General features: G+C 35.6%; 6 protein-coding genes, 1 long non-coding RNA gene and 1 pseudogene across 10 annotated transcripts; 4 read left to right on the top strand and 4 right to left on the bottom strand.

Moving 5' to 3' along the window:
• Positions 1 to 134: 134 nt before the first annotated feature.
• Positions 135 to 2,572, top strand: LOC103869202 (GATA transcription factor 24). 2 transcript variants are annotated; one of them, XM_009147264.3, is made up of 8 exons: positions 135 to 383; positions 866 to 1,144; positions 1,211 to 1,303; positions 1,399 to 1,532; positions 1,630 to 1,761; positions 1,866 to 1,971; positions 2,096 to 2,167; positions 2,274 to 2,572. In XM_009147264.3, the coding sequence occupies exons 2-8, from the start codon at positions 869 to 871 to the stop codon at positions 2,364 to 2,366; spliced, it is 906 nt and encodes a 301-aa protein (XP_009145512.1). In that variant the 5' UTR covers positions 135 to 383; positions 866 to 868; the 3' UTR covers positions 2,367 to 2,572. The 2 variants fall into 2 exon arrangements, with proteins under 2 accessions (XP_009145512.1, XP_009145513.1); XM_009147265.3 differs by having other exon boundaries at positions 136 to 383; positions 1,211 to 1,297.
• A 250-nt stretch (positions 2,573 to 2,822) lies between these two features.
• LOC103869201 (calcium-transporting ATPase 9, plasma membrane-type-like) lies at positions 2,823 to 9,349 on the top strand. The gene is made up of 28 exons (XM_009147263.3): positions 2,823 to 3,574; positions 3,659 to 3,775; positions 3,862 to 3,901; positions 3,995 to 4,113; positions 4,203 to 4,334; positions 4,412 to 4,501; positions 4,608 to 4,677; positions 4,781 to 4,851; positions 4,929 to 5,012; positions 5,079 to 5,156; positions 5,220 to 5,375; positions 5,453 to 5,535; positions 5,627 to 5,735; positions 5,808 to 5,863; positions 5,950 to 6,076; positions 6,152 to 6,289; positions 6,357 to 6,422; positions 6,509 to 6,607; positions 6,780 to 6,890; positions 7,106 to 7,498; positions 7,562 to 7,678; positions 7,763 to 7,861; positions 7,968 to 8,105; positions 8,192 to 8,292; positions 8,364 to 8,409; positions 8,509 to 8,646; positions 8,727 to 8,834; positions 8,918 to 9,349. The coding sequence occupies exons 1-28, from the start codon at positions 3,371 to 3,373 to the stop codon at positions 9,113 to 9,115; spliced, it is 3,288 nt and encodes a 1,095-aa protein (XP_009145511.1). The 5' UTR covers positions 2,823 to 3,370; the 3' UTR covers positions 9,116 to 9,349.
• Positions 9,350 to 9,490: 141 nt separating this feature from the next.
• LOC103869200 (protein MANNAN SYNTHESIS-RELATED 1) lies at positions 9,491 to 11,963 on the bottom strand. The gene is made up of 7 exons (XM_009147261.3): positions 11,878 to 11,963; positions 11,682 to 11,800; positions 11,096 to 11,246; positions 10,925 to 10,995; positions 10,739 to 10,824; positions 10,080 to 10,659; positions 9,491 to 10,009 (listed from the first exon to the last, which is right to left on the bottom strand). Exons 2-7 carry the CDS (start codon positions 11,781 to 11,783, stop codon positions 9,731 to 9,733), a joined length of 1,269 nt encoding a protein of 422 aa, XP_009145509.1. The 5' UTR covers positions 11,784 to 11,800; positions 11,878 to 11,963; the 3' UTR covers positions 9,491 to 9,730.
• A 1,650-nt stretch (positions 11,964 to 13,613) lies between these two features.
• Positions 13,614 to 15,448, top strand: LOC103869199 (glutamyl-tRNA reductase-binding protein, chloroplastic). The gene is made up of 5 exons (XM_009147259.3): positions 13,614 to 14,010; positions 14,104 to 14,184; positions 14,528 to 14,632; positions 14,716 to 14,865; positions 15,023 to 15,448. Exons 1-5 carry the CDS (start codon positions 13,666 to 13,668, stop codon positions 15,272 to 15,274), a joined length of 933 nt encoding a protein of 310 aa, XP_009145507.1. The 5' UTR covers positions 13,614 to 13,665; the 3' UTR covers positions 15,275 to 15,448.
• On the bottom strand, positions 15,166 to 17,085 carry LOC103869260 (the record flags this gene model as incomplete). Its single annotated transcript, XM_033292682.1, has 1 exon — positions 15,166 to 17,085. A coding segment is annotated over one exon (1,215 nt), but the record flags the coding sequence as incomplete, so codon positions are not given.
• An 815-nt stretch (positions 17,086 to 17,900) lies between these two features.
• On the bottom strand, positions 17,901 to 21,340 carry LOC117134381 (annotated as a pseudogene).
• LOC103869259 lies at positions 17,901 to 22,599 on the bottom strand. Of its 3 annotated transcripts, XR_004458174.1 has the most exons (4): positions 19,316 to 22,599; positions 19,212 to 19,251; positions 18,968 to 19,088; positions 17,901 to 18,808 (listed from the first exon to the last, which is right to left on the bottom strand). XR_004458174.1 is itself a non-coding variant. In XM_033291585.1 (3 exons), exons 1-3 carry the CDS (start codon positions 19,932 to 19,934, stop codon positions 19,064 to 19,066), a joined length of 684 nt encoding a protein of 227 aa, XP_033147476.1. In that variant the 5' UTR covers positions 19,935 to 22,599; the 3' UTR covers positions 17,901 to 19,063. The 3 variants fall into 3 exon arrangements, 2 of the variants coding, with proteins under 2 accessions (XP_033147476.1, XP_033147475.1); XM_033291585.1 differs by having other exon boundaries at positions 17,901 to 19,088; XM_033291584.1 differs by having other exon boundaries at positions 17,901 to 19,251.
• A 549-nt stretch (positions 22,600 to 23,148) lies between these two features.
• Positions 23,149 to 25,611, top strand: LOC103869198. Its single transcript, XR_633162.3, has 6 exons — positions 23,149 to 24,308; positions 24,452 to 24,545; positions 24,631 to 24,665; positions 24,748 to 24,892; positions 25,031 to 25,120; positions 25,226 to 25,611. It is a non-coding gene; the product is annotated as an uncharacterized LOC103869198 (long non-coding RNA).
• Positions 25,612 to 26,412: the final 801 nt, after the last annotated feature.

Here is a 26,412-nt window from a genome sequence, read left to right as displayed (position 1 = left end):
CAAATGGATAAGGATGAATGGGAAAGGCCTTAAGCCCATTTTAGAGCCGCTGGTTTTCTATCTTAAAGGGCCTTTAGCCCACATAAGAACGCCATTTGGGTTCAAAAACCCTTAGATCCTCCTCTGTTTTCTATCAAAGGGGAATGAATGAGATTCTCCTCAAAAAGTAAAAAATAATAAAAATCAAATCATTAGACCAGGAAACAAAAATAAAAAATCAAAGAGCTTCCTTTTTCGCTCGTTTGCCCTTTTTCTGGATTTGCTGTTTGGGTAAATAAAATCAAAATCCTGTGTTTATCGCAAACTACCACCGTCTCTCTCTCCATTGTCGTCATTCTCTTAGGCTCTCTCGCTCCTCCCTTGTCTTTGCCTTGAAACAACAGGTACCCTTATTGACCTCCAATTTTAGAGCTTTTTCAATATTTAGCTTCTCTGAACTCACACGAAATCATTCTCAAGAGACGATGATATGTATATATTATTATTATATGTTAATCTGGGCTCTAGATTTTATGTGGAATTGTCTATAGCGTGTAGATTTATTCCAATTCGGATCTGATTGATTCTATGCTGCTAGTTTAATGTGTGATTATATGAATCTTTTTTTTTATAATATTCTTAGGGTTTTAGTTTGTCAAGTTTAATCTAATAATATTGTTTATAAAAGAATAGCTTATCAAGAAACCATTCTCTTTTGTGGGAAACTAAGAATCATCATACTTTATATATCATAATAAAAAACTCAAAAATCTATTGCAAGTAGGTAAAGATTGATGCACCAAACCAGTAACTATTAATGGTGTTCCTTTAATATGACTGTCTCTTTGAACGTGTTTATCATTGGTGACAACTTGATGAATTAAAGACCATGGATGATGATGGATCACTTCATGGAAACAACGGTGGAATGCACAATGGCGGAGATGAACTTCCAATGCATGTGCAGTATGAGCATCACGGCATGATGGATGAACACGTTGATGATGGGATGAATGGTGGACTTGAGACAGACGTTCCTTCTCACCTTGTAAACTCATCTGATCATCGCGGTGAAGTTGTGGACCGTGGCGGTGAAAACGGAGACCAGTTGACGTTGTCCTATCAGGGACAAGTTTATGTTTTTGACCATGTCTTGCCTGAGAAGGTGACTTTAACTTCTTCTTGTAACTTCTCTTCTTTGATGTCTGCGTTATTAAAGCTCTTACTGCAGGTTCAAGCTGTGCTTTTGTTACTTGGTGGAAGGGAAGTACCACAGACAGTCCCGACAACCGTAGGATCACCTCATCAGAACAATAGGGTACTGGTAATAAAAGACTTGTTTATAATACCATATATGGGGAGGGTATAATAAGTTTTATTCCCTTGAGTTTGTTGCTGAGTAATGCATGAATGAAGCAGGGTCTATCTGGTACTCCTCAAAGGTTTAGTGCCCCGCAGAGGCAAGCCTCGTTGCTCAGATTCAGGGAGAAAAGAAAAGGGAGGAATTTTGATAAGACCATTCGCTACACAGTCAGGAAGGAGGTAGCATTGAGGTACGCACCAAATCATTACTAGGTTTTGTTTATATCTATCCATTTTTTTTAAAGATAAGATGTTTTGTGATTAAAAGGTTTCGTTTTCCGAATGCAGGATGCAGCGTAAGAAAGGTCAGTTCACATCTGCCAAATCAAGCAATGAGGAATCTGCATTAACAGGACCGGATTGGGGGTCAGGCCAGAGCTGGGCCTTAGAAGGGTGTGAAACTCAGAAGCCAGAGGCTTTGTAAGTTGGTGAAGTTATTTATTGCTTGGTGTGTACTTAGTTGAGAGTAAGGCTTTTCTCTGACCTTTTTTTTTTTATCTTGAAACGTTTGTGGACATGTGAAGATGTCGGCACTGTGGAACGAGTGAGAATTCAACACCAATGATGCGACGTGGACCTGAAGGGCCAAGGACACTTTGTAATGCATGTGGACTGATGTGGGCAAACAAGGTAAGCTAAGATAATTACTTTCTTTATTGACATCGATCACCTCGTTTATTATCACTCATTGATCAGTCTGATTCCAACTGTATATAGACCTAACACTAACAACATTTGTCTTCGATAATTTCAGGGAGCTCTTAGAGACTTATCCAAAGGCCCTCCTCCTCAAATAACCAGGAATCTGCCTGCAAATAAGAATGATGTGAGTAAACATCGGTTTTTTTGTTACCTCTTGTGCTTAAAAGGAGAGAAGTTTCTTAAAAGATAAAACATTTCATTCAATATATTTATCGATGACATTGTTGCAGGAGTCAAATCTTGAGGCTGATCAAATGATGGTAGTAGCTGGTGACAATAGCAACTCGAACTGGGAAAAGCATTGCAGGCAAGAAAAGATGTGAGCTGGGTTCAGGGTTCCTTGGGACACTCATAAGCTGTTCTTTTACTTATTTAGATCACTCATCAGAAGAGAGAGAGAGAGAGAAAAGACACATTTGCTCAGTCTCTCTCATCTGTATTTTTTTTCTTCCTCAAGTAGAAACAGTGAACATTTACTTGTATCTTTATTAAAGCCACTTAAAATATTTGATTAAACGCCTACTTGGTAGAGATAATAACTAGCATTACAGACAATGATTGGTGATGGTGCACCCAGGTGAGGTTAACGTCGTACGCACGTTCACCATGTTTAGTACCAACTTTCTCTGCAACGTCACTATCTTTCCTGATCATTTATACATTTTCTTGAAATAATTGACAAGTTCTCTTAATTGAGTATAATTTAGTAAATTAATTTATTTGTCATTGAATTGAGCCAAGAAATAAATTAAGAAAAAATGTAGTTAGATTTTGTAGTATAAGGAATTATTAAACAGTGATACTAATTTAAATGTTGGATTATATAGAAATACCATGTTATCTAATATCTATCATATGCCCATGTTAATTCCCGGGAAAATCTCTTTCTTCCTTCCTTCTTCATTTTCTTCCCTTCCCCATAAAAAAAGGAGAAAGAAAACAAACAAACTTTCCGCAAATGTTGGAAAGAAACATACCAAATATAGCAAACAGACCAATCATTTGTGTTCTGTCTCTCTCTCTCTCTGTCTTTTGTTTTAGTTTTTCTTTATTGGAATCAAATATTAGGTTCGCTCTAAATTAGTTTCTCTTATTATTTTCTTCTTCTCTGTGATTGACAGAGAGAAATCTTAAGAGAGAGATAGTGATTTCGTTTTTTTTTTGTTGCCTTTCTCATTCTTACGAGTTTGGCCATCTCTCTCGCCAAATTAGTAACGAACAACCTTACTTAATCAGAATAGGTCTTTTCTATTTCTTTCTTTTATTTTTGTTTTATTTTGTGGTTTTCTCAAGAAAGTTTAGAGGAGAAATATAGAAGAGGTAAAGAATGAGCGCTTCGTCCAGCAATGGATTGCTCCTCACGTCAATGTCAGGACGACACGACAACATGGAAGCTGGTGGATCGTCTAAATTACCTGAAGATGTGCAGCATCCTTCTGATCACCATGAACAGCTTGAACACGATCCTGATGATCCTTTCGACCTTGATAACACCAAGAACGCCTCCGCAGATTCTCTCCGTCGCTGGAGAGTATGTCATCTCTCTTCTCTTCTTTGATCATTGCGTCAGTTTCTTAGATCTTAACATGGATTTGAAATGGTGATAATTTTGCAGCAAGCGTCACTTGTATTGAACGCATCACGTCGGTTTCGATACACTTTGGATCTAAACAAAGAAGAACACTATGAGAATCGGAGGAGGATGATCAGAGCTCATGCTCAAGTCATTAGGGTATATATTCTTCTTTTATCCTCTTCTTGATTGCTTCTTGTTTGTTTCTTGATTTATCACAATCATTTATTGCTTTATTGAATCAGGCAGCATTGCTTTTCAAGTTGGCTGGAGAACAACAAACTGGTATGTGACTTTTTCTTTTTAATATAAGTCAGATCAAATTATGTTTTAGTTTTCTTATTATCAATCAATCTTGATTTATTTTTGTGGTTTCAGGGTTTGGATCAGCATCATCAACGCCAGCAATTTCACCTGGTAACTTTGACATCGACCTTGAGAAGCTTGTGTCAATGACCAGGAACCAAAACATGTCCAGTTTGCAGCAACATGGAGGGGTTAGACTCGATCGTATTGTATTCATTTGTATGCTATAAATGGCAATAAGATTTCATGATACTGAAAATATATTTACTACCGTTTTTAGGTCAAAGGTGTTGCAGAGAAGTTAAAGACAAATATGGAGCAAGGAATCCAGGAGGATGAGAAAGAGGTCACAGATAGGAAGAATGCTTTTGGATCGAACACTTATCCAAAGAAGAAGGGAAAGAGCTTTTATGTAAGTAGTTGTGGTGGTTTCTTCAACAGTCTTTCCTAACTTATGTGGATTATAACTCATTTTTTGTTGTCCAAAAGATGTTCCTCTGGGAAGCATGGCAGGATTTAACTCTTATCATCTTGATCATTGCGGCTGTAACATCATTGGCATTGGGTATAAAGACTGAGGTATTTTTCTTTTCTTTTCATATAGTTTCCTTCTTAATGATCCAAACTAGGAACTCACTTATTTTATGCCTGCTTTAATCTTTTTGGGTTTTACTACTTTCAACAGGGATTGAAAGAAGGTTGGCTTGATGGTGGAAGCATTGCGTTTGCAGTCTTTCTTGTCATTATTGTTACAGGTATGAACATGTTTTTTCGTCTATTTGCCTTTATTTTGTGCTTGTGTGTTTATGTCAAATTCTTTCCTAATACTGACTGCTCTCAATCGTTTGATTCTTTCAGCTGTTAGTGACTATCGCCAATCTCTTCAGTTTCAAAACCTCAATGATGAAAAAAGAAATATACAACTAGAGGTTCTTGCTTTAACATCTTATATTATTTGCAACTTCTATGGTTTTTTAGAGCTGACAGTTTAATGAAAACGTTACAGGTCATGAGAGGAGGGAGAACATTGAAAATTTCAATCTATGACGTTGTTGTTGGAGATGTTATACCTCTTAGAATAGGAGACCAGGTAGGTTTATTTTCTCAATATATTTCATCTGTGGCTTTAGAAGCCTAACGTATTGTACCAATCTAGGTCCCTGCGGATGGAGTGCTAATTAGTGGTCATTCTCTTGCTATTGATGAATCTAGCATGACCGGTGAAAGCAAGATTGTGAGTTCATCATGACTCTTCTTGTTTCTTCTATTACTTGTTAACACAGGACTTTGGTTGCAGGTTAACAAGGATCAAAAATCTCCTTTTCTAATGTCTGGTTGTAAAGTAGCTGACGGAGTCGGTAGTATGCTGGTAACTGGTGTTGGAATCAACACTGAATGGGGATTGTTGATGGCAAGTATCTCAGAGGATACTGGTGAAGAAACTCCCTTGCAGGTATATCATCTTGATGGACGTCTCCACAATGTCTTGAAAGAAGTTTGACAGTGCCTTTTGGTAATCTTATTTAACAGGTGCGGTTAAATGGTCTTGCAACCTTCATTGGTATAGTGGGGCTCACGGTGGCTGTTGTTGTCCTGGTAGCTCTTCTTGTGAGGTAAAATCTGATACACCTTGGTCAATAAAACTTTTGGATTACAAATTCATGCATGTTAAGGGCTATAATCTTGAGTTATTTTTTTTTCCAGATACTTTACTGGAACTACTCAAGATTCTAATGGAGCAACCCAGTTTGTCAAAGGGAAGACTAGTATCAGTGACATTGTAGATGACTGTGTAAAGATATTTACAATCGCCGTAAGTATTTATTCCACATTTATGATTATGTTGCTCAATAGACATATCAATTAATTATTGGCTTTTGTTTAGGTTACTATTGTGGTTGTGGCAGTTCCTGAGGGACTTCCCCTAGCAGTTACCCTCACGTAAGTCTTATTTCATATAATCCACTAAGAAAATATTAACTACATTGTAGTTCTTGATCTAACCTTTCTTGACTCCATTTGTGTAGTTTGGCATACTCTATGCGAAAGATGATGGCAGACAAAGCTTTGGTTAGGAGACTTTCAGCTTGTGAAACCATGGGCTCAGCAACAACAATCTGCAGTGACAAAACTGGAACTTTAACTTTGAATCAGGTCAGTATCTTCCTTGACATGAATTCATCATATACCCTTCTAGATAGCTAATTTTATCCCTTATCAAAATTAAAGATGACTGTGGTTGAGACTTATGCTGGAGGATCAAAGATGGATGTAGCAGACAACCCCTCTGGGCTCCACCCTAAACTTGTTGCCTTAATAAGTGAGGGTGTGGCACAGAACACCACAGGCAACGTTTTTCACCCCAAGGTTGGTATTCTCTACTCCGAGGTTATCAAATGATGGATGGTTAGTGCTCATGTTGTTTTTACTGTAGGATGGTGGAGAGGTTGAGATCTCTGGATCTCCCACAGAGAAGGCTATTCTGTCATGGGCGTATAAGGTATCAAATGTTTGCTTTCTCTGGTCCATCTTTCACATCTTTTTTTCCCTGCATGGACAGTATGTTTAAAGAAGCTATTGTTGCAGTTGGGGATGAAGTTTGATACCATAAGGTCTGAGTCTGCTATCATCCATGCTTTCCCTTTCAATTCTGAGAAAAAGCGTGGTGGTGTTGCTGTGCTTCGAGTAATTTCTTGAACCCCTCTCCAGTTTTAAGATTATGAAAATGTTGTGGAGACATTGGACTAAGTAGTTTCTCTGCTAAACAAATGAACATCTTCTCATTACTATTCAGTGAGGAAAGTCTCTAATTATATTATATGAAGCTGATCAGAAGGAGAATATAAACTAACTGCAGGGTGATTCTGAAGTTTTCATTCATTGGAAAGGAGCAGCAGAGATAGTTCTGGCTTGCTGTACACAATACATGGACTCAAATGGTACTCTTCAGCCCATTGACGACCAGAAGGTGAGAAGACTCAAAATTTGTAAACAACAATCTCTCCAAATTCTTATTGGGCTAGAGAATAAATTAGGAGATAGGATGGTATCAAAAAGATGAAATTTGTTTTAAAATTTCACTTTAAGACACACTCTGATAACCTAGGAGGACTTAACATTTGCTTATTAATTTGCTATCATCTCAAACATCAATAATATTCCTGTTTGGAAATTATTATACAGGAGTTTTTCAGACTTGCTATTGATGCCATGGCGAAAAATAGCTTGCGTTGTGTTGCTATTGCATGCAGGACACAAGAGCTGAGCCAAGTTCCCAAGGAACAGGAGGACTTGGATAAATGGTCTTTGCCAGAAGATGAATTGACTCTGCTTGCTATCGTTGGTATAAAGGATCCTTGTCGTCCTGGTGTCAGAGAAGCAGTGAGAATTTGCACCAGTGCTGGTGTTAAGGTACGTATGGTGACTGGAGACAATCTTCAGACAGCAAAAGCAATTGCGTTGGAGTGTGGTATACTTTCTTCAGATACAGAAGCCGTTGAGCCTACTATCATTGAAGGAAAAGTGTTCCGTGAGCTATCTGAGAAAGAGAGAGAACAAGTAGCCAAGAAAATAACGGTATGATGTGACCTTACTGATCATCGCTATTTCAAATATTAACTTGGGGTAAAAATAATGCAGGTGATGGGTAGATCCTCTCCTAATGACAAGCTTTTACTTGTTCAAGCACTAAGGAAAAATGGAGATGTTGTTGCTGTCACTGGTGATGGTACTAATGATGCTCCTGCTCTCCACGAGGTAACATTCATTGGTGATAATGGTACATGCTATATTAGGTTTTGTGTTTCATTTCCAAATCTGACTTATGCCTTTGTATTATAGGCAGACATAGGTCTCTCTATGGGTATATCAGGAACTGAAGTTGCTAAAGAGAGTTCAGACATCATCATTTTGGATGACAATTTTGCTTCAGTAGTAAAGGTTTGTCTTAGAGCATTGAGCTTATTCTTCATCTCTCAGTGAATTTATACTTCCACAGCTATTCTTTATGCCTTTTCTAATAGTGTAACTCTGTTTACTTTTCTAGGTTGTTCGATGGGGCCGTTCTGTGTATGCAAATATTCAGAAGTTCATACAGTTCCAGCTTACTGTGAATGTTGCAGCTCTTGTAATCAATGTTGTAGCAGCAATGTCTTCTGGTGATGTTCCTCTAAAGGCTGTACAGGTTAATTAATCTTCCCCCGTCTTTCTAGCATGAGATGGTTGAACTCTTAAGACACGTTAAACTATAATGGTGTTCTTTTGATACAGCTGCTTTGGGTCAACCTTATTATGGATACTCTTGGAGCACTTGCACTCGCTACAGAGCCACCAACTGATCATCTTATGCACAGAACCCCTGTTGGAAGAAGGTATAACATCATAACTAGATAAACTGTGGTTTCTATGTATGGTTCGTGATGGTTTGTTTCTGGATTTCTAGGGAACCTCTTATAACAAACATCATGTGGAGGAACTTGCTTGTGCAGGTGATGACTTGTTCAGCAAAAAAAAATTATGTTGATTTATTACTAAAAACATTTTGTAGAGTGCATATCTCTGACATTATAATTTGTGGGATGTTTCAGTCTTTTTACCAAGTGGCTGTCCTCCTAGTTCTCAACTTTGCAGGCTTGAGCATTCTTGGCTTGAGCCAAGACAGCAACCATGCACATGCTGTAGAAGTGAAGAACACTATGATATTCAATGCCTTCGTTATGTGTCAAGTAGGCAAAATCATCTCCTCTTTTCAATCTTCTTATTCTTAAAATCATATGTATTGGTTTAAATCATGCAAGTCTTGCAGATATTCAACGAGTTCAACGCAAGGAAACCTGATGAAATGAATGTATTCAGTGGAGTATCTAAGAACCCTCTCTTCATTGCAATTGTTGGAGTCACTTTTGTACTTCAGGTAAGACAATAACACAAAACCTCTTTTGTGTCTTGGACACTTGATAGCATCTGGTAGTAAACTCTTGTGGTTGAAAAATGCAGATACTCATTGTGACTTTCCTTGGGGAGTTTGCCCACACCGTTGCACTGAGTTGGCAACTATGGCTTGCTTCTATTGCCATCGGACTGGTCAGCTGGCCACTAGCAGTTGTTGGGAAACTGATTCCTGTACCCAAGACTCCAATGAGTGTCTACTTCAAGAAACCGTTCCGGAAATTCAAAGCCTCAAGAAATGCATAAACACATTACTAGATGCTACAGAAGCAATAACATGTGACAATGGCCTAAACCTCTAACTTTTCTTTCTCTCTTTTAATTGGTAATAGTATTTTTACAAATGTATACTGCAAGATTCAATTCTTTTGTCCCTTATTCATATTTCTTCTTTTTGTCTTGATGTAAAAGTACTGTGAATTGAATTGGATTTGGGGTTGTACTAATGGAAGTTTGGCTCAGTCTTTGGTTCCATACCAACCAAATTTTTTTTGCTCTCTGTCTGTAAGAAGCATGATTTGAAACCTTTCATGGGAACAAAGGACACAGTAAGGATCACATGGTTCTTCTTCCTTCCTAAAATCTTACAAACAAGTTTTGATGTGTAAATGTGTTTCATACTATAGAAATTTTTTTATAGAATGCAAAGGCTACGAGAGCCAACAGAATCAAATTGTAAACCTCAATAGTTTTCTTTCCTACACATGGCAAACAAAAATAAACTCACCTGAAAAAACCCAACTTATATTGAAACAACCTTACATAACAAATAAGACAAGATTTTTTTTTTTTTAAATTGCATACACTTGGTGAAAACTGAGAAGGGCCAATCTTAAAGACCACTTTGGAAATGTGAGAAGGTCAGCAAAAACATGAATAAGCCAAGTGGTTCTTCTTTGAGATGTAAGGAGAGATGAAATCTGTAGCAAGGCCAGATGTCTCTGAGATCTCTGCTGGAACTAGCACTTGTGGCTTACCTAAAGCTATCCTCTTCCCAACTATGTTTGCATAAAACAAACCAGATATGGCTGGAACAAACACATCGCTTCTCGAGCTTATGTAGAAGTCAATAACATTTTCATACTCTGAACTCTCTGATTCAAGGTACTTTGATTTCTTGCTTGCTGGCATTATTGCCTCCTGCATCAAGATTTAGTAAAAGGGTAAAAAACTTTTCCTTGGACTAAAGAATGTTTTGATCTATACACACCTTTGTGAACGTTTTTGGGAAGATATCCTTAAGGATATTGAGGCTACTGTCCCACCTTGGCTGAGTCAGATAGATAGTTGTGTCACCAGCAAATCCAAGCTTCCTCAAGAATACAGCAATCTCTTGCGCGTTGTAACATGTCTTGGACCCAACTACACCAGTTGAGTGGCAATGTTTCTTCTCAAGTATGTCGATTCTAAGGTCTACAGCTATGAAACGGCCAGCTGATTTCCTGCTATGAGTCCTTAACCTCTCAATCATTGATTCAACTACTGCATTCAGCTCAGGTTGCAACTCCAAGGAACCAAACATTGCCAAACAAGCCACAGGATCGGTTTCGCCTTCTTGCGAGGATTTTCTCAAGTTTACAGAAGGGAAGTACGTAGCAACTCGGATGTTTCCTTTTGATTTGAAGATTGGGTCAATGTTCTCCTTAATGTAGTCCTCTGTAACTCTGGTAGGGACTTTTACAATGGCGATGTCCCTTAGAGATACTTCTTCAGGCAATTGTTTGACAACTTTGATGACGTTTTTCAAGCTTTTGATCAGTTTATCAGCATCATAAATGTCTTCAAAGTTCCTGATAAGCCATACATTGATCTTAGAAACTAATTATCAAACCATAAATGCCACAAACATAGAAATAAACAACTCTTAACCTTTCATCACCAGGTTTGCTTCCTCTTATATCAGGAAGCACTAATGTTGCTCCAAGATGCTTTGCCACCATTACAGCATCAGTGATCTAAACAGAAGATCAGAATTTAACCACACAAACAACAAATGGAATAAATTAACAAACACATCTAGAGAATATACAAATTTAGAGCTTTTATAAAGTATACCTGAGAGATATGGTACTCAGGACCATTCGTTAGTGAGAATGTAACATACCCTTTTGATGATACCGCCTCATCTACAACAATTAGAGGCCCTTATAAGTCCAAGATCTACAATGCATACAAAAGCATGAAACTGAGAAAGACGACAAGAGTCTGAGTAAAACAAACACATACCGGATAGTAAAGTTGGCCAACAAGGGTTAAGGTCATTGGTATCATCCATCCAAGGCCCTTTACTGCCTTCTACGGCTCCGACAAGACTATCTTTCACAGATACTCTAGATCCTTCAAATTCAATATCGTGTGCATCTCCCTGAGCTTTCTCCTGTAAACAAAATGAAAGAAAAATTAGACAAGGATCTTGAGTTTAGCTACAGAAGAGAAGGTTCGACCTTTTGCACTATTAGTTTACACCAAAAGAGATGAAACTAATCATGTCCTAATGATCAATGTAAAAAAAAAAAAACTTCACTACTGACTCTAACTTTATGATCCATGAAATCCACATTTTAGCTAAAAATGGAAAGTTTTGGTAGGAAGAAACCCCTATAACGCACAAATCAAGAAAGTCTCAATGAACAAGCTAACAGTTCACCTTGAACTATATCTGTTTCTAAGACATCAGGTAGACGTATCAACACAAAAAGTGAAGGAGACAAAATACTAACTGACAAGGAAGAAGAGAAACCGAACATAACCCACTTGAAGTAAGCTCAAGTAGAGCAAAAAGATTTGAAAAACGTGTCGGCAAAGAACGTACCTGAAGAGAATCAAAGTAATCTCTATGAAGCATCTGTCCGAGCATCACGAACATGGTAATGGTGAGGATACCAGCAACCACTTGCCTCAAATCCACACCCATTTCTTCTTTCTCTCTTGCTTATGATGAAACAGAGAAAACAGAAGAATCAGATGAGTTGAAATAGAGAAGGAAGTAAAGAAAAAGAAAGACCAACAAAAAGAGGTGTTGTGTTGTGGGGGCAGGTAAGAGACAAGTTATCTTCCTCAAATATGATATCTCAGTTTCCTTTTTGATTACTTTGTAATTAAAGCTTTGCCAAAAAAGATCCTTTCAGAGTGTTATTGTCACTGTTCATTGTTGAAGTCGATGTTTTACGCAAACAAAACACAACACAGCCACCGACGCTTTTTCCGTGAATGTTGGTATAATCTTTAACCGGTGGTTTCTTAAAACCGGTACTAAACCAATTAGACCAAGACATTATGATTGTTTTGTTTTTACTTTTTAAACATTTCTTACTCTTTTGTTTTTATTAATCTTTGCCTTCATTTGAGAGAATACTACCTAACGATACCCAGTAAGTAAATGTTCAAATAAACCATGGTACAACAACCAAACAAAAACATGCGAGTCAAAAATTTAAGAAATTTAACTGAAATACTAGTAAATGTAACAAATTTAACTCTCAAATTTTTGATATAAAGTTTGAAATCACATCCTTATCACTATTCATACCAAGAAATATATAAAAAAGAAAGTCACTACTGATACAAGTACAACAATAGATATAAATGTGTATCTCCTTATCGTTGATGATAAATAAGATCGTAAGAATATACTAAAAGTCCCTTTCTACAACATAAGAGTAATTATTTAGCAAACAAATTATAAGCAAATGATAAAGGAGATTACAGATAGGTTTAGAACACATTATAGACGTGTAACTTATTTGACGTGACTGATTTAGTAATTATATTACTTAAAAGCAAAACTGTAATGATGCATGCATTTAGCTTTTCGTTAGAGGCCACGTACAAGACCAAATGCTCAATTTTTATTAATCACACATTGTTCGACTTCCCGTACCACACCATTAGTACATCATATTGGTTATGTCACAATAATTACATGTTCTTCTCTCCGATACCGGTTTGCGTAAAAAAAACTAGTGAACATCAGCCTGGGGAAAACAAACATACACATGTTGCTCAATGATTACAAGTTTACGCCTGACTGTGTGTATTTTAACTTGGTTTTCTTGTCTTCTAAGTTTGTGGGGGGATCACAAATGAACACTTGATTGATTGTTGAATGGTAGCGTAAGGCAGTGTGAAGCAACTACACCACTCAAGAATAATATACAGAGAGTCGATAGTATCTACGCACTCATATACCGTTACATATGATTTTCTTAACACATCTACGCAACATAAATTGTCAGAAAGCTATGCTAATAAAAAAATAATGATGAACAAAACGTCAAAACCATATTATTATAATTATTTTTTTGAATGAATGTTAAATTTTTATTCATCAAAAAACCTTTTTACATCAAGTACATACTTTGTAAATTTGTAATAACCCCGATCTAAACTCTAAATTTTTTTGATGAACTTCAAAATCTTGTACTAAACCAAAACTGTAAACTACTCCCCATTCCTCTTACTCTTTTTGATCTCATCAAACTTAGTTTATTTCTATCATCCTCTTCAATACTTCCATTGGCATAATGTTCTCCCCGAACCGAAGCAAACCGATACCCAACATGCCCATGCATAGATGGCATCATGTGTGGTCAGATTTGTATTGTTATTAATTTAACCCCAACGTAAAAAAGATGGTTCTTCCAAGTTTGGAAACACATTGACCGGATAAATATTTGGAAATGATTTGGTTTTTGTCGGTACGATTCCGGTTTGTTTTATTCGGAAGATTTTATCTTTACAACATTATTCCACACAAGAGTCAATTCTTTCTCTATCTCTGAGCAAAATCGAGAGAGATGAAGCTCCAAACCCAATCCTTCGCTCTCAACCTTCTCCCATCTCCGAAATTCTGTAAACCCATCGTCAAACGAGACCCAATCTCCTCCCTCCGATGCTCCGTCTCCACGCCGCTAACGGCGACCACCAATCACCAGCTCTCCGCGTCGAGCCACAAGCCCTTTCCGGCGGAGGTTTCGAGGAGCATCATGGAGCTTTCCTCGGTCGGAACTCTCTCCACTTTGACCCGCGACGGGTGGCCGCTCGGCGTGGGCGTTCGCTTCGCCGTAGACGGAGACGGCACTCCTGTGCTCTGCCTCAATCGCGCGTTGTCTCCTGACAAGAGGTCTGCTCTTCACGTTCAGGTTCACTCTGGTTTAAAGTTTGATCCTTTTAGGGTTGTAAAGAGAGAGTGATTGTTTGTGATCTTTTCCTGTTTTTGATATTTTTTTAATCAGTTGGAGCAATGTGGATTGAGGACTCCTCAGTGTACGATTCAAGGTAGCATTGCTCGACCTGGAGACGATCTTGCTCTAAAGGTACTACCTTTGTGTTGTGTCTTTCTAACACAAGCTTTCTTCATTTGACTCTTTTGTCCTTTGCACTTAAAAAGAAAACAACTTGCACATTTATTCGTTTCCTTTCGTTCTGGCTGGTTGAAATCAAATTAATTAGTTGTTGTCTCTCTTCACTGAGTGTGTAGCTTTGTTCTCCTTGTCTATAGCAGGTGTTTGTAGAAAACTGTTGGTGATTTTAAGTCATGTGTAGTATTAATACCCTCTAGCAGATGAATGTAGAGAACATATTATTTCTCATTAAAAATAAAATCCTTGGTTTAATTGGTTAAGCATGTGATTTTACTTGTCCCTGTGTTTTGTGTAGCGTCTTAGTGCTACATGGAGGAAAAAGTTTGGTGAAGAAGTTGAGGAAGACAGTTTATATGTTGTTGCTATTGACCGTGTACTCCAGATGGAAGACTTCATGGAGGTAGAAACCGCTAGCTCTCTTCTAGTTTCTTGTGACACTCAGTTAAAGTCTTGTTGTGATCCAAACTCCGATAACTTTTCCAGGATGGGATTTGGGTGGCGTCAGCAGATTATAAAAATGCAAGTCCTGATCCACTTCGAGATGTTGCAGAAGACATTGTCAACCAGATTAACGCTAACAACGTGGAAGACATTTTCCGTTTCTGCAACGTATACGTTGATCTGGACTTTGTGGTTAGTGTATTATTCAACATGCTATACAAGTACTACTTAAAGAACGTCTGATTAGATTAGATTAGATGTTTCTGGAGCATAACTACTAGATTCACACTTCAGATTAGTTGTCTTGTGGAATGTTCAGAACTATTATACTTTCACTGCCTAATGCCAGGTTTCAGAGACAAAGATGATATGGATGGATAGGCTTGGATTCGACCTTCGAGTGTGGTCTCCACGAGGTGTATACGATGTCAGGATTCCATTTCCAATGGAAGTAACAGATGAAAAAGGAGCCAAATCATCGTTTAATGGAATGTCACAGCTCGCTTGGGAAGTAGAGAAAAGTTATTGCCCTGCAGATTTCAACAAGGTTAAACTACTTAAACCAGTAGTTGGATCATTACAAAAGGGACGAGGGCAATAGCCGTTTTATTGACTCTCTTTTTTTCTTTCTTTACATTCTTTACTAGTGGATGCCAAAATATGGCATTGGCTCTGTTGTAACTCTTGGAATAGTGTATTTTCTGAGTTATAGTGCTTGTACCCACAACTTGAAGTAAGATTTGTCATATCTATTTTGGTAATTATTTTGAGCAAATGCTTTAATTTTCCTTAAAATAGTATTCATTAGTCTTGTAAACTTCATACAATATATGCAACATAGTCTTTTAAGGAGTGACGTTTTTTTTGCGCAACTATATAGAAACCCCAAGTCTGAACAACAAAGGCATATATAATCACCTCGATAATTACAATGTTGGAATGAGTGATTAGGAAGATATGGGTGTTTTGATACACACTAGCCAATATTGCATAAATCTGAATGGTAAGAAAATTGGTACCATCCAGACATCCTTATAATTCTGATTTTATTTTATATATATACATATATTAATCGATATGTTCGGAGTCCCTTCGTGCAATATGACAATATACAATGGTTCAATATTGCTTACATAGTATTGGAGAAGTGTATAAAATGCAAAAGTTTTTATAATATGCCTCCCAACTAAACATTGGTTATGAGTAAAACATAGAGAACGAGAAAATAAACATTAAGCAAACATAGTAAAATATAGAACAACAAAATTCAAGACACTTGAGAGAACATATCTCAAAATCAGATACTTCGTATACTATTTTGTGTTTACAAAGTTTATCGCAACTTTTACATATGTTGCGACTAAGGCGATCATTGAGAAGAATAGAAACATCCACTTCAGGATACTCGATTACTACACCATGCATAATATTTTCGTCTTTTCCAAGTAGACATTTAATATGCAGTATAACGTTGCAGTCATGGCACATATAAACTCCATTCTTCGGATTTGCTTCTTTTTCACAAACTTCGCAGAAGTATTGACCATTTACCTCTTCTTCGTAAGAAAAAAGAAGAACATGTTCATCATGCTTGTACCTCAACTTATTGGGTAAAGTGGCACATCCAAAACATGCAACAAACCCACATTCTCCACAATTTAGACGATGACCTTGAGATTTGTGGCAAACCGAACATATTTGTTTAGATCGGGGCTCAAATGTAAGAAACAAGGGATGCTGATGACACCGATGATCCAATGGCTCAGCTATAGAAGCACAACATACGTCTAACATATACTCATAATCCTCTTCATCACATAAGTACGCAAATCCATTGCTTGAACGAAGACAAGCTTTACATTCGAACAATGCACAGCCTTGATGACCCACTTGTAGACTAAGGGAATGAGGATGAGTCACTTGGTGTTTCTTCCGAGGAAGTTGTGCACATTCTTGATGGAGGATAAAATCACATTGTATGCAACTGTAAATAATATCATCACATATGGGAAGTGTGCATGCTTGACAATAATTGTTCTCGTCAAAAGCTCTATCGGTCTTCTCATCGAGTCTCATATGATGATCTTGATGACTAAAATGTTGTATAATTCCCTCACTTATCTCAATGAAGGAGCTAATGTCTTCATATGGATCTTCTGGTTTTCCCTCAAGTTCTTCTCCATCCCATACATCTTCTCGTGTTGCACATTTAGAATGAACACCATAATTGCAACCCTTTACGCAAGAATATCTTCCATAATTTGTGTCTATCTTCCAGTGACACACTCCGCATATCAATTTTTCGGGAGTAAGAGAAGAATTGAAAGAGATGCGGTGTTCATGACGTGATATTCTTATGATGCATGGAATGTTTAGACACTCTTTATTTTTCCGGGGAAATCTTCTAAGCTGTCAGTGTAAGTCATCTCAGGTTACTTTTGTAATTGAAAATAAAATTTAAATATTTAATTTTATTTAGAATACTTCCATGTAAGTATTTCGAGAAAAGATTTACACGAAAGTATTCCAGAGTTTTATTCCGAGATTCTGGTCAAACATTTGGTCAACACAGAAGTCTTATGCTGGAAAACTTACATGGAAGTATTCAAGTTAAAGTTAAATATTTATGTTTTATTTTTCAATTGCAAAAATTAACTTGAGAAGACTTCCATCTTCTAGCAAAAATAAAATATTAAGTTTTATTTTTCTGGTGGAAGACTTCCCTGTAAGACTTCTAGAAAAAATCAAATTTCTGACACAATTCGAATAATTGCAAAACTAACTTGTTTATTCTAGAATACTTACAGAGAAGTATTCTCTGGTATTTTAGAAAAAAATTCAAAAACAAAAATAAGTCAATATTTACAAAGGAAGACTTCCAAAGAAGTGTGTTGTAGAGTAGGCTTTCCTAGAAGTCTTTCTTTGTAAATTTTCAATTGCAAAAATGACCTAAATAGAAGACTTTCTCGATTTCTTCTAGAAGACTTATGTGAAAGTCCTCTACATCAATATTTAATAAAATTTCATTTTCCCTTAAACTTTAATAACTTATTTGGTGATATTTATGAGGTTACCAACACTCATATTTATTAAAATTTTTAGCTAATAAGTGAAGACGTCCATGAAAGTCTTCTATGTTAGTTTTTGTGAACTTGTAAAGTAAATTTAAGATATGTTTTTTAACTTTCAAAAGTGTTAAGTAACTTCAAGAATATCAAGTCATATGGTTTAATGTGTTTTCTTAGATAATAAGATATACTTTTTAACTTACTTGAAATTTGAAATTTTAATTTTCACTTAAATTTTGAGTTTTCCGCTTAAATTTTAATTCTCTGCTTTAAATTTTCCGCTTTAAATTTAAGTTTTCCGAGACTTCTAGTGAAACTGTTATAAGTTTGAACTTATGTAATATTTGATCTTTTGTGAATTTGACTAAGTTTTCTTGAGAAGTCTTCTGGGATGTAATGTTTGAACTTGTGTAATGTTTGATCTTTTGGAAACATGAACATATTTACCAAAAAAAAAATCATTAATATCTCTTCAAATTTACAAAAGAATTCACAACTAAAAGAGTACACCTATAAACCACCAAACATACCATAAAAAAAACTATTATAAATCATTCCTCCACAAAGACAAGTGTGGACTCCACTTATCATGAGAAAAGACTCCGTCATAAGACTTCCAGGAAGTTTTCCAGCTCATTAAATGTTAAAAACCACCAAATCTAAAAATGTTCAAATGGCTTTAAAACATAGAAAATAAGTGAAAAATGAGATAGATCTACCTTTAAAGAACATACAAAAATACATATCCAAAAAAATTAGATCTACCTTTAAAGGAGTAGAAGATGAGAATCATGTAATAAAAAATATGTAAAAAAGTTGAATTATTGAGAAACACATTGAGACAAAAAAATGATAAATTGATATAAGTTTGGTGTTTTCAAGTTCTAAGAGATTTGAGAGAGGTTGGAGAGTTTTAGGTTGAGATAAAAGTAAGAGAATTAAGCAACCAGAGGTTATCGAGTGAAACAAGAATCATACATAGAAACTTACCAAAACACTTAGATCCATTATGAATAAGTAGACATGAGAGAAGACTTCGTCAGAGTCTTCCAAAGCTTGGCTCATATCTGAAAAATATGCATATTCAAAAACATTCAAATGAATTTAAAACATAGAAAAGCTTCAAGATAAGGTAAAAGCTTTAAGCAACAAAAAGAGTTCAAAATGTAAGAGTTTTAGGCAACAAAAGTTTATAAAATAAAGAAAAATCAGATATGGAGACTTACCAAAATACTCAGATCTGTTATGAAAGAGGGACAAATGAGAAAACTCCACCAGTAAACTTTCAGGAAGTCTTCTAGTGCATTAAATGTTAGAAGACTTTAGTCTCCCAAGTGTGTCTCATATCTGAAAAATATGCATATCTAAAACATTCAAATGACTTTAAAACCTTGAAAAGCTTCAAAATAAAGTAAGAAATTGAAACAACAAAGAGGTTACCCAATGAATAAATACGATTTATAGATATACCTTTCAAGTAGTGGAAGATGAGAACCATGTAATGAAAAACCTGCAAAAAATAAAAATAAATCAGTGAGAAAGGCATGAGATAAAAATGATAAATTGATACTAACCCGGAGACCGCGCTCTTTCTGGTGCATGTCGAGTTGTAAGAGAGAAGGCTTCCCTCATTGCTCTTTCCTCCTTCTCTTTTTGTTCAATTCTATCTAACCTGTTTTTCTCCCTCTGTCCTTCTGAAAGCTCATGACAAGTTCCTTCCTTATGGGAGATTCTCTTGGACGTGAAGCAGTATCCGTGCAAATCCTCATATTTTAATGTGACTCTTGTGACATCTCCATTCGCGAAGCCAGCTCTTCTCGTGAATTGCAAAGGTTCATCCGCATTAACATAGACTCGAACTCTCCCACCATCTACATCCACAACATCCACTTGTCCCAAAGCTTTTCTAATATTGTGATACGTTTCGTCCTTCTTATAGTGATTTGGTACTCCAGAGACATCTCTCCAGAACAACATGGTATTTGGGAAATTCTCTCGGATTGTCGGGGTCCAGCGTTCCAAGGAGAAGCTCCATTTGTTAAAGTGACATGGTGGTCGCTGAAGAACTTTCTGTAGTTTATCTTCTGAGACAAAATCAAATTGAAACTTATTGTTCCCCAAGTTTACTCCTCTAACTTTTCCTACTTCATCCCAAACAGGGCCGGCCCAAAAATTTGTTGGACCCTGTGCCATTTTTTTTCTAAATTAGTGAACATGAATTTGAAAGTTAAATCCATGTAAAAGCTAAAAATTTAGTGCCATAAGAATAAAAAAAGTATTGACTTAATTTGTAAAGACTAAAAATTTAAGATTCTAAAGAGTAAATAAATGTTGACCAAAATGTAAAGACTAAAAATTTAGGGCCTTAGAAAGTAAATAAATGTTGACCAAAATATAAAAACTAAAAATTTAGAACCCTAAAAAATAAATAAATATTGACCAAAAATGTGGGACCCTGTGGATGTGCACTCCTTGCACACCCCTAGAGCAGGTGCTGATCCCAAATATGTATTTTTGGCATATGGTTAATCAGAGCATCAACACTTCTTCCATCGATATGAAACATACTACCCACCAGCGTGAATTTGTGCTTCTCTATCAGATTTGTGAAATCAAACTCGGGGATTGGGATAATCTCGTCCTCGTCCGCCTTTTGTCGACGGCCCACTCTTGCGCTTTCTCCCCTCTTCCGTTCTTTCAGCTTACAACCACTTATTGCGGTTTATTTAGCAACACACCACACCCTACTCAGGGGAAACGATTGAAATACGAGAAATCCTCTCGTAGAAAGTAATCCTTGACACGTCAAGCGAATTAGGTATTGATAGACCTGACCAAATATGGCATTGGGAAACTTGAGACGCACGGCGTCTTCTTGAGCGTAGCTGCACCTGAAAGCATCATCCTCACGGAGATCAGGTCGTACTTCTCCGTCTCCGGGGACTTAACGAACGTTAGAACCACCGGAGGAGCCACCGGTACTACGGTGACTTTTGTACCTCTGAATCAGCTCCATCACTAGATTCAACTCGAACCTCGGCACGATCAAAATCGCCGCACCGGTCCTCATCGCCGAGGGCATCAACGCGTCGAGCGCGTAAATGTGAATCATTGGGAGAAAACAGAGGATGACGTCATCTCCGGTGAAGTTGACGTTAGGGTTTTCTCCGTCTACTTTCTGAGCAATGCTGGTAACTAATCCCTTGTGAGTGATCATCATGACACCCTTCGGAAGCATCGTGGTCCCGGAAGAGTAGGGCATCGACAACGTGTACTCCGGCGAGATCTCCGGTCTAGAAAGCTCTATATCGTCCGCTTGGGTCAGTTCCGTGAAACTCACGCAACCGTTAGCTAACGGAACGTCGTCGTCTACGCAGACGATCAAAACGTTTTGGAGGCTTTTCAGTTTGTCGACGTAGCATGGCTTCGTGATGATCATCTTAGCGGCGGAGGCTTTTTCCTTTTGTCAACAAGAAAAGGAGCATCACAGCGTCACCGTGGCGGATCCCGAGCCGGTGGAGTCCTGCAGCGATCCTCCTTAAAGTGATTTGTACGTCGGCATAGGTAAAGATGTGTCCGGTGACACCGTCTATGAGACATGTGGGATGGAGATATCAGGAAGTTTGGACCGGAAGATGAAATCACGAGAAGTTCTTGATATGTCTTTTTTTGTGAGAGAAAGTGTTTGTTGTTGTTGTTGGAGCACCATTTGCGTGGAGATTAACTATTCAGAGTTCAGATTCAAAATAAAACTTCTTTGTGAAATACTCAAATGAAACATCTGCTTTTGCATTTGTGTCTTTTAATTGAGATTTATAATGGTACGTTTGATTAGTAAATTAAACAAGTCTTTTTCTTGACAACAATTAAATAGGTTTTTACTATTATTAAATCCACCTTTTTTATCAAACACTAGTTTAAGATTCGCTTCATGTGCGGAATGAATTTTATATACAAATTATTTTTACGTATTATTATATGCTTAGCGTTTTTAAATAATATGAAACATATTCATAATTATATATTGAATAATTGCAAAACTATTAACTGCTACACATATAATTAAATTGACACAAATACGTAAATTAAAGAAATCACTTTTATTTATTTCCAATCAATTTGTGGTAAATAAACTTAAACAATTATTTTGTCTATTTTGTATGGTATGTAACTAAATTTAAATAATATTAATATAGATATATAGTATATTTTTAGTGTTTACATCCTTGTTGAAACACATATCAGACTACAAGACATTATACGGGTCTAACTGGTGACCATTAGAGAGACATTAGGAATAAGTATGGAAAAAATACAGAGAAATAAAATTATAGGAATGAAAAGGAAAATTATTCCTCATCAATTTTAGGGAAGAAAAAATTTGCTTTATATTCTTCTAGAATAAAAAGAATGAAAATGAATAAAAAGAAAAAAACCATTTCTTATAAACGGTAAAATAAAAAAGGAATAACAAAAAATGTATTATTCATTTTCATTCATTGGTCATCAGTTAAACCCTACAAAATTAAACCCTACATTTGTACAAATAGAAAGCATAAACAAACTAGAACACAGTCACATGACAGTAACTAAACCTAAATGTTTTTAAATCTAATTAGGACAGCGAACCAAATATCTTTTGAGAAAAAGACTAGGATAGCACCAAACCAAGTTTTTGTTCCCAAAGTAGCACTCAAGGCTCAAAGTCACAAAAATATGTTTCATTAAAGAGGTAAATATACACTTATACCTCTTGGGTTAATTAATCCAAACCTTAGGGTTTAGAGTTAAGGGGGTGGGTTTTTGGAATTAGGGTTAAAATTTTTATAAAAAACAAATACTGAAATAAAAAAATAAAAAATTTTAAAACAGTTTCAAAAGTTATTTTTAAATTATAAAAAGAAAATTTGAAAAAAAAAAATAAAAAAAAATTTCAAAAAAAAGTTTCGAAAAAAATTATAAAAATTTCGAATCTGAAAACATATAATCTGAAGCTATAAATTTTTTTTTTTTTTTTTTTTTTTTTTTTTGTTTTTATTTTATTTATTTTAATTTATTTTTGTTTGTTTATTTAATTTTAAACCAAAGGTATTAAGGATATTTTACCCTTTAATAAATGTCATTTTTGTGACTTTTTCTTTCTAGTGCTATTTTTGAGACATAAATTTCAAAAGGTGCTATTATTGACAATTGCCCATACCTTTTGGATCATGGAGTCTGGTTGATCCGGATCAGTCCAAATCGAGTCCACCACGGCTCGATAAATTAATTCCAAACAAGAAGGAAAATTCGTAAATGAACAAGAACATTATATTTTAACGAAAGAAAAAAAAACTAAAAAAAAAAAAAACCACGCTCATCTTGAATTAAAAAAGGGGACATTTGCTAAAACCAACCCAAAAATTCAAGTCAAATGTAAAATTATACCCCACTTTCAGTCAAATGCAAAACCAACCTAAAAGGGTGGTAAAAGTACTATTTAACCCTTATGACCAAACAAAAAAAATAAATGTATTTTACATTTATGTCCTTCGTAAGTCTACATATAACAGAAAGAAGTCTACATACATGTAGACTTCATACGAACTCTACCTTGTAGATTTATTATATAGTCTACATTTTAATTTGATCTAATAATTTAATTTTAAAAATGTATAAAAATATTTGTTATGAAATTTTTAGTTAACCTTCAATATAAGGGTTAATATAAGGTTTATAAATTAAAAGTTTATATAATTTAACAATTTAAGAGAATATATATTGATTTGGTAACCATGTGTTAGAACATTGGTTATGGTATAGCAACAAAAGGTTCTAACATATTATGTCTATAAGGGTTAGATTCTTAGGGTTAGATTTTAGATTGAGATTTTTTTATTAATTTAAATTTGTATATTAGTGTTGAGTAGTTTATATTTTGCAAATTTTGATATTTGATACAATAGATAGGATTTTTTTGATTATCAAGCAAATATTTAGGGTTTGAGATTTGTGATTTAGGGTTTCGTAGACTTACAATAAAGTCTACTTCACTGTAGACGATTTTTTCTGTCTATGTTAATCGGTTTTACAAAAAATATTATTTTAAAATTAAATTTAGTTCTTTATGAATAAAAATGTGAAATCATATATTATAACTATTAAAAAAAATTTAGTAAATCATATATTAAAATTATTAAAACAATAAACTATTAAAATAGTTAAGAACAAAAGAAATTTAAATCATATATTATACTTAAATATAATAAAAGATAAATATCAAAAAATCATAGTAGACTTATTTACAAGTCTACCAAACCGAAAATAATTTATGCTAACCAGACTTTAACCAAAATAGTTTAATTTAACCAAACTTAAACCAGGAAAATTTTAACCTAACCGGATCACGTACCCCACATATAAATACACTTTCTTTTGTGAAATTAGGTTAAAATCACAAAACCTAGCGCCGTTGCTCTTTCTCTCAGACAAGGCGATTTCCGGCACGATTTTCGGCACATTTCCAGCGGTCTTCAAGTAGTTTCCATCACCGTCCTGTCGTCGCTGCAACATCTTCCCTCTGACATGGTATGTTTGATGTCTATTTTCAGAACTTCGTCAGAGTCATGTCGTTGTTGTTGTCGTGTCAGAGTCGTGTCGGTTGTAGTCGTTGTTGTCGATTTCGTAGTTGTTTGTTTGTTAAGTAATCTTTTAATTTTCTTTTGTTTCAGATCTGGTTGGTTTCACGGCGAGCAGTGCTTCTGGTCTCAGATGTGGGAGATGTTGAAAGTATCCACCCCGAAGACAACTCATCACAATGATCTTGTAAGTTTAGCTCGTAAATATTCCCTGAACTTGGTAGTTCATTATTAGAGCTTTCTGAATTTTCTAGTTTGGGTTGCACTTGCAGGTTAGCTTCTCAGCTCTTGGCATGGCTCGGTCTTGGTAGGCTTCACTTTACGTTTCTCTTAATCTGAAAAGCACAAAAAAATTTGAAACTGTTTTTGTTTGTTTGTTTCTTTAACAGACGTTTAAGAGAGATTCTCCACTGGTTGTAGACATGACAACATCAATCCTGAAACTCTGAGACGAGAAAATTGCAAGACGGGTGGAAGCTTTGTATCCGAGTATGCAGACCATGTATATATACTTCTCAAATGCAGCACATGAAGGTATGCGATTTCATTGCTACGAAAATTAGTGCAAATAACTGTTGTTGTGGCTGGCTTAACACGGCCTATGCTGAGGTCTAAGGTAGTATCCTGAGCAATTTCGTTGGGAATGATGCCTAATATGTAACCGTGCTACAGGATATTGCTGGTACTTTGGCGGCAGAAGATGCTGGCCAAGTGGCTAAGCTTCGATCAGTTCTGGAGTCCGTTGACCACAAAAGAAGAAAGGTACATCATCTCTCTTGTAAATAAATGATAAAGTTCTGAGGTTACTTTGATTGTTTTTGTATAGGTGTTCTTATGCTCATGAATTTAGTCTACTCTGTTTATCAGATTTTACAACAAATGAGAGGTGATGCACATTTGCTTAACTTGGAAGAAGGCAGTCCTCCTATTCAACCCAAGTTCTTCAGCCCCATTCATCATAAAATGTGGAGGTAACACCAACTCAGAGCTAGTGATCAAGGCTGATGCACGCGTTCAAGAGCCCAAAGGGAGGTGAACTTGAAAGAGTTATCCCAAGAGCTTCTGTTTTAGTAAAGCATGAGCTACCAAGGCTCTACAATTTGGCGCATTGTGATCTTATATATTATTTTCGGCGACTGGCCAAATTTGGCGCATTTATGCTACCTTTGGGGTCCATATCCATTGTCTGTATGTAACTTCACTTTGTATATTGCTATCATTCACAGATCAATAATTGTTTACTTTCACAGCCAGTTTTTGAATTGCTTCTCAAGTGTTAGATGATAACAAAATCTAGTTGCAGTAATAGTGTGATTATAAAATGGATGCCACCATTTAAACACACGTTATACATAAGATGTGAATCCATTGTGTTTAGCAGTAAGGGTCTAAGACTTAAGTTCATGAAACCACCACAAAGAGTTTTTCACCATTGATTCTTTGCAAAAGAAAAATTAAAGAAATAGATTGTAGTATACACTTACTAATTAACAACATATCAAAACCAAAATTTCATGTTTGATAAAATTATAAAAGTAGACTTACAAAGACGTCTACATTTATTAGCTAACTATATAATCAAATAAAAAAATTGATAGTTTCATAATTATAAAAGATTATCTTTTGAAAATTGTTCAAAACCATTAGGATTAACTAACACACAATATCAAACAATAAAATCTTAAAAATACTTAATGAATAATACACAAATTCATTTATATAGATTTTTGGACGTAGATTTCATATTTCGTCTTACATGCATAGACTGTCATGTAGGTCTACTATTTGGGTTAGTTTTTGCAATTGCAAAATTCACGGGTTATTATTTGTATTTAAATAAAATTTGTGATTTTATATTTGTAGACTTTATTTTCAGTCTACATTTTGAAAAGGTTAGTTTTTACAGTTGACCAGAATTCACATAAAATTTGAATTTTAAAAGTAGACTTCATATATAGTCTACATTTTTAATTTTCTTGGAATATGTTAGTTTTTGCAATTGACCAAGTTTGACTTTCCATGAGTAAATTGAAATTAACGTCTACACATGTGTA

This window comes from Brassica rapa, chromosome A05, assembly GCF_000309985.2.
Source record: "Brassica rapa cultivar Chiifu-401-42 chromosome A05, CAAS_Brap_v3.01, whole genome shotgun sequence".
Taxonomy (NCBI): domain Eukaryota; kingdom Viridiplantae; phylum Streptophyta; class Magnoliopsida; order Brassicales; family Brassicaceae; genus Brassica; species Brassica rapa.
Note: the sequence above shows the minus strand (reverse complement) of the source record. Positions and strands in the feature narration are given on the sequence as shown.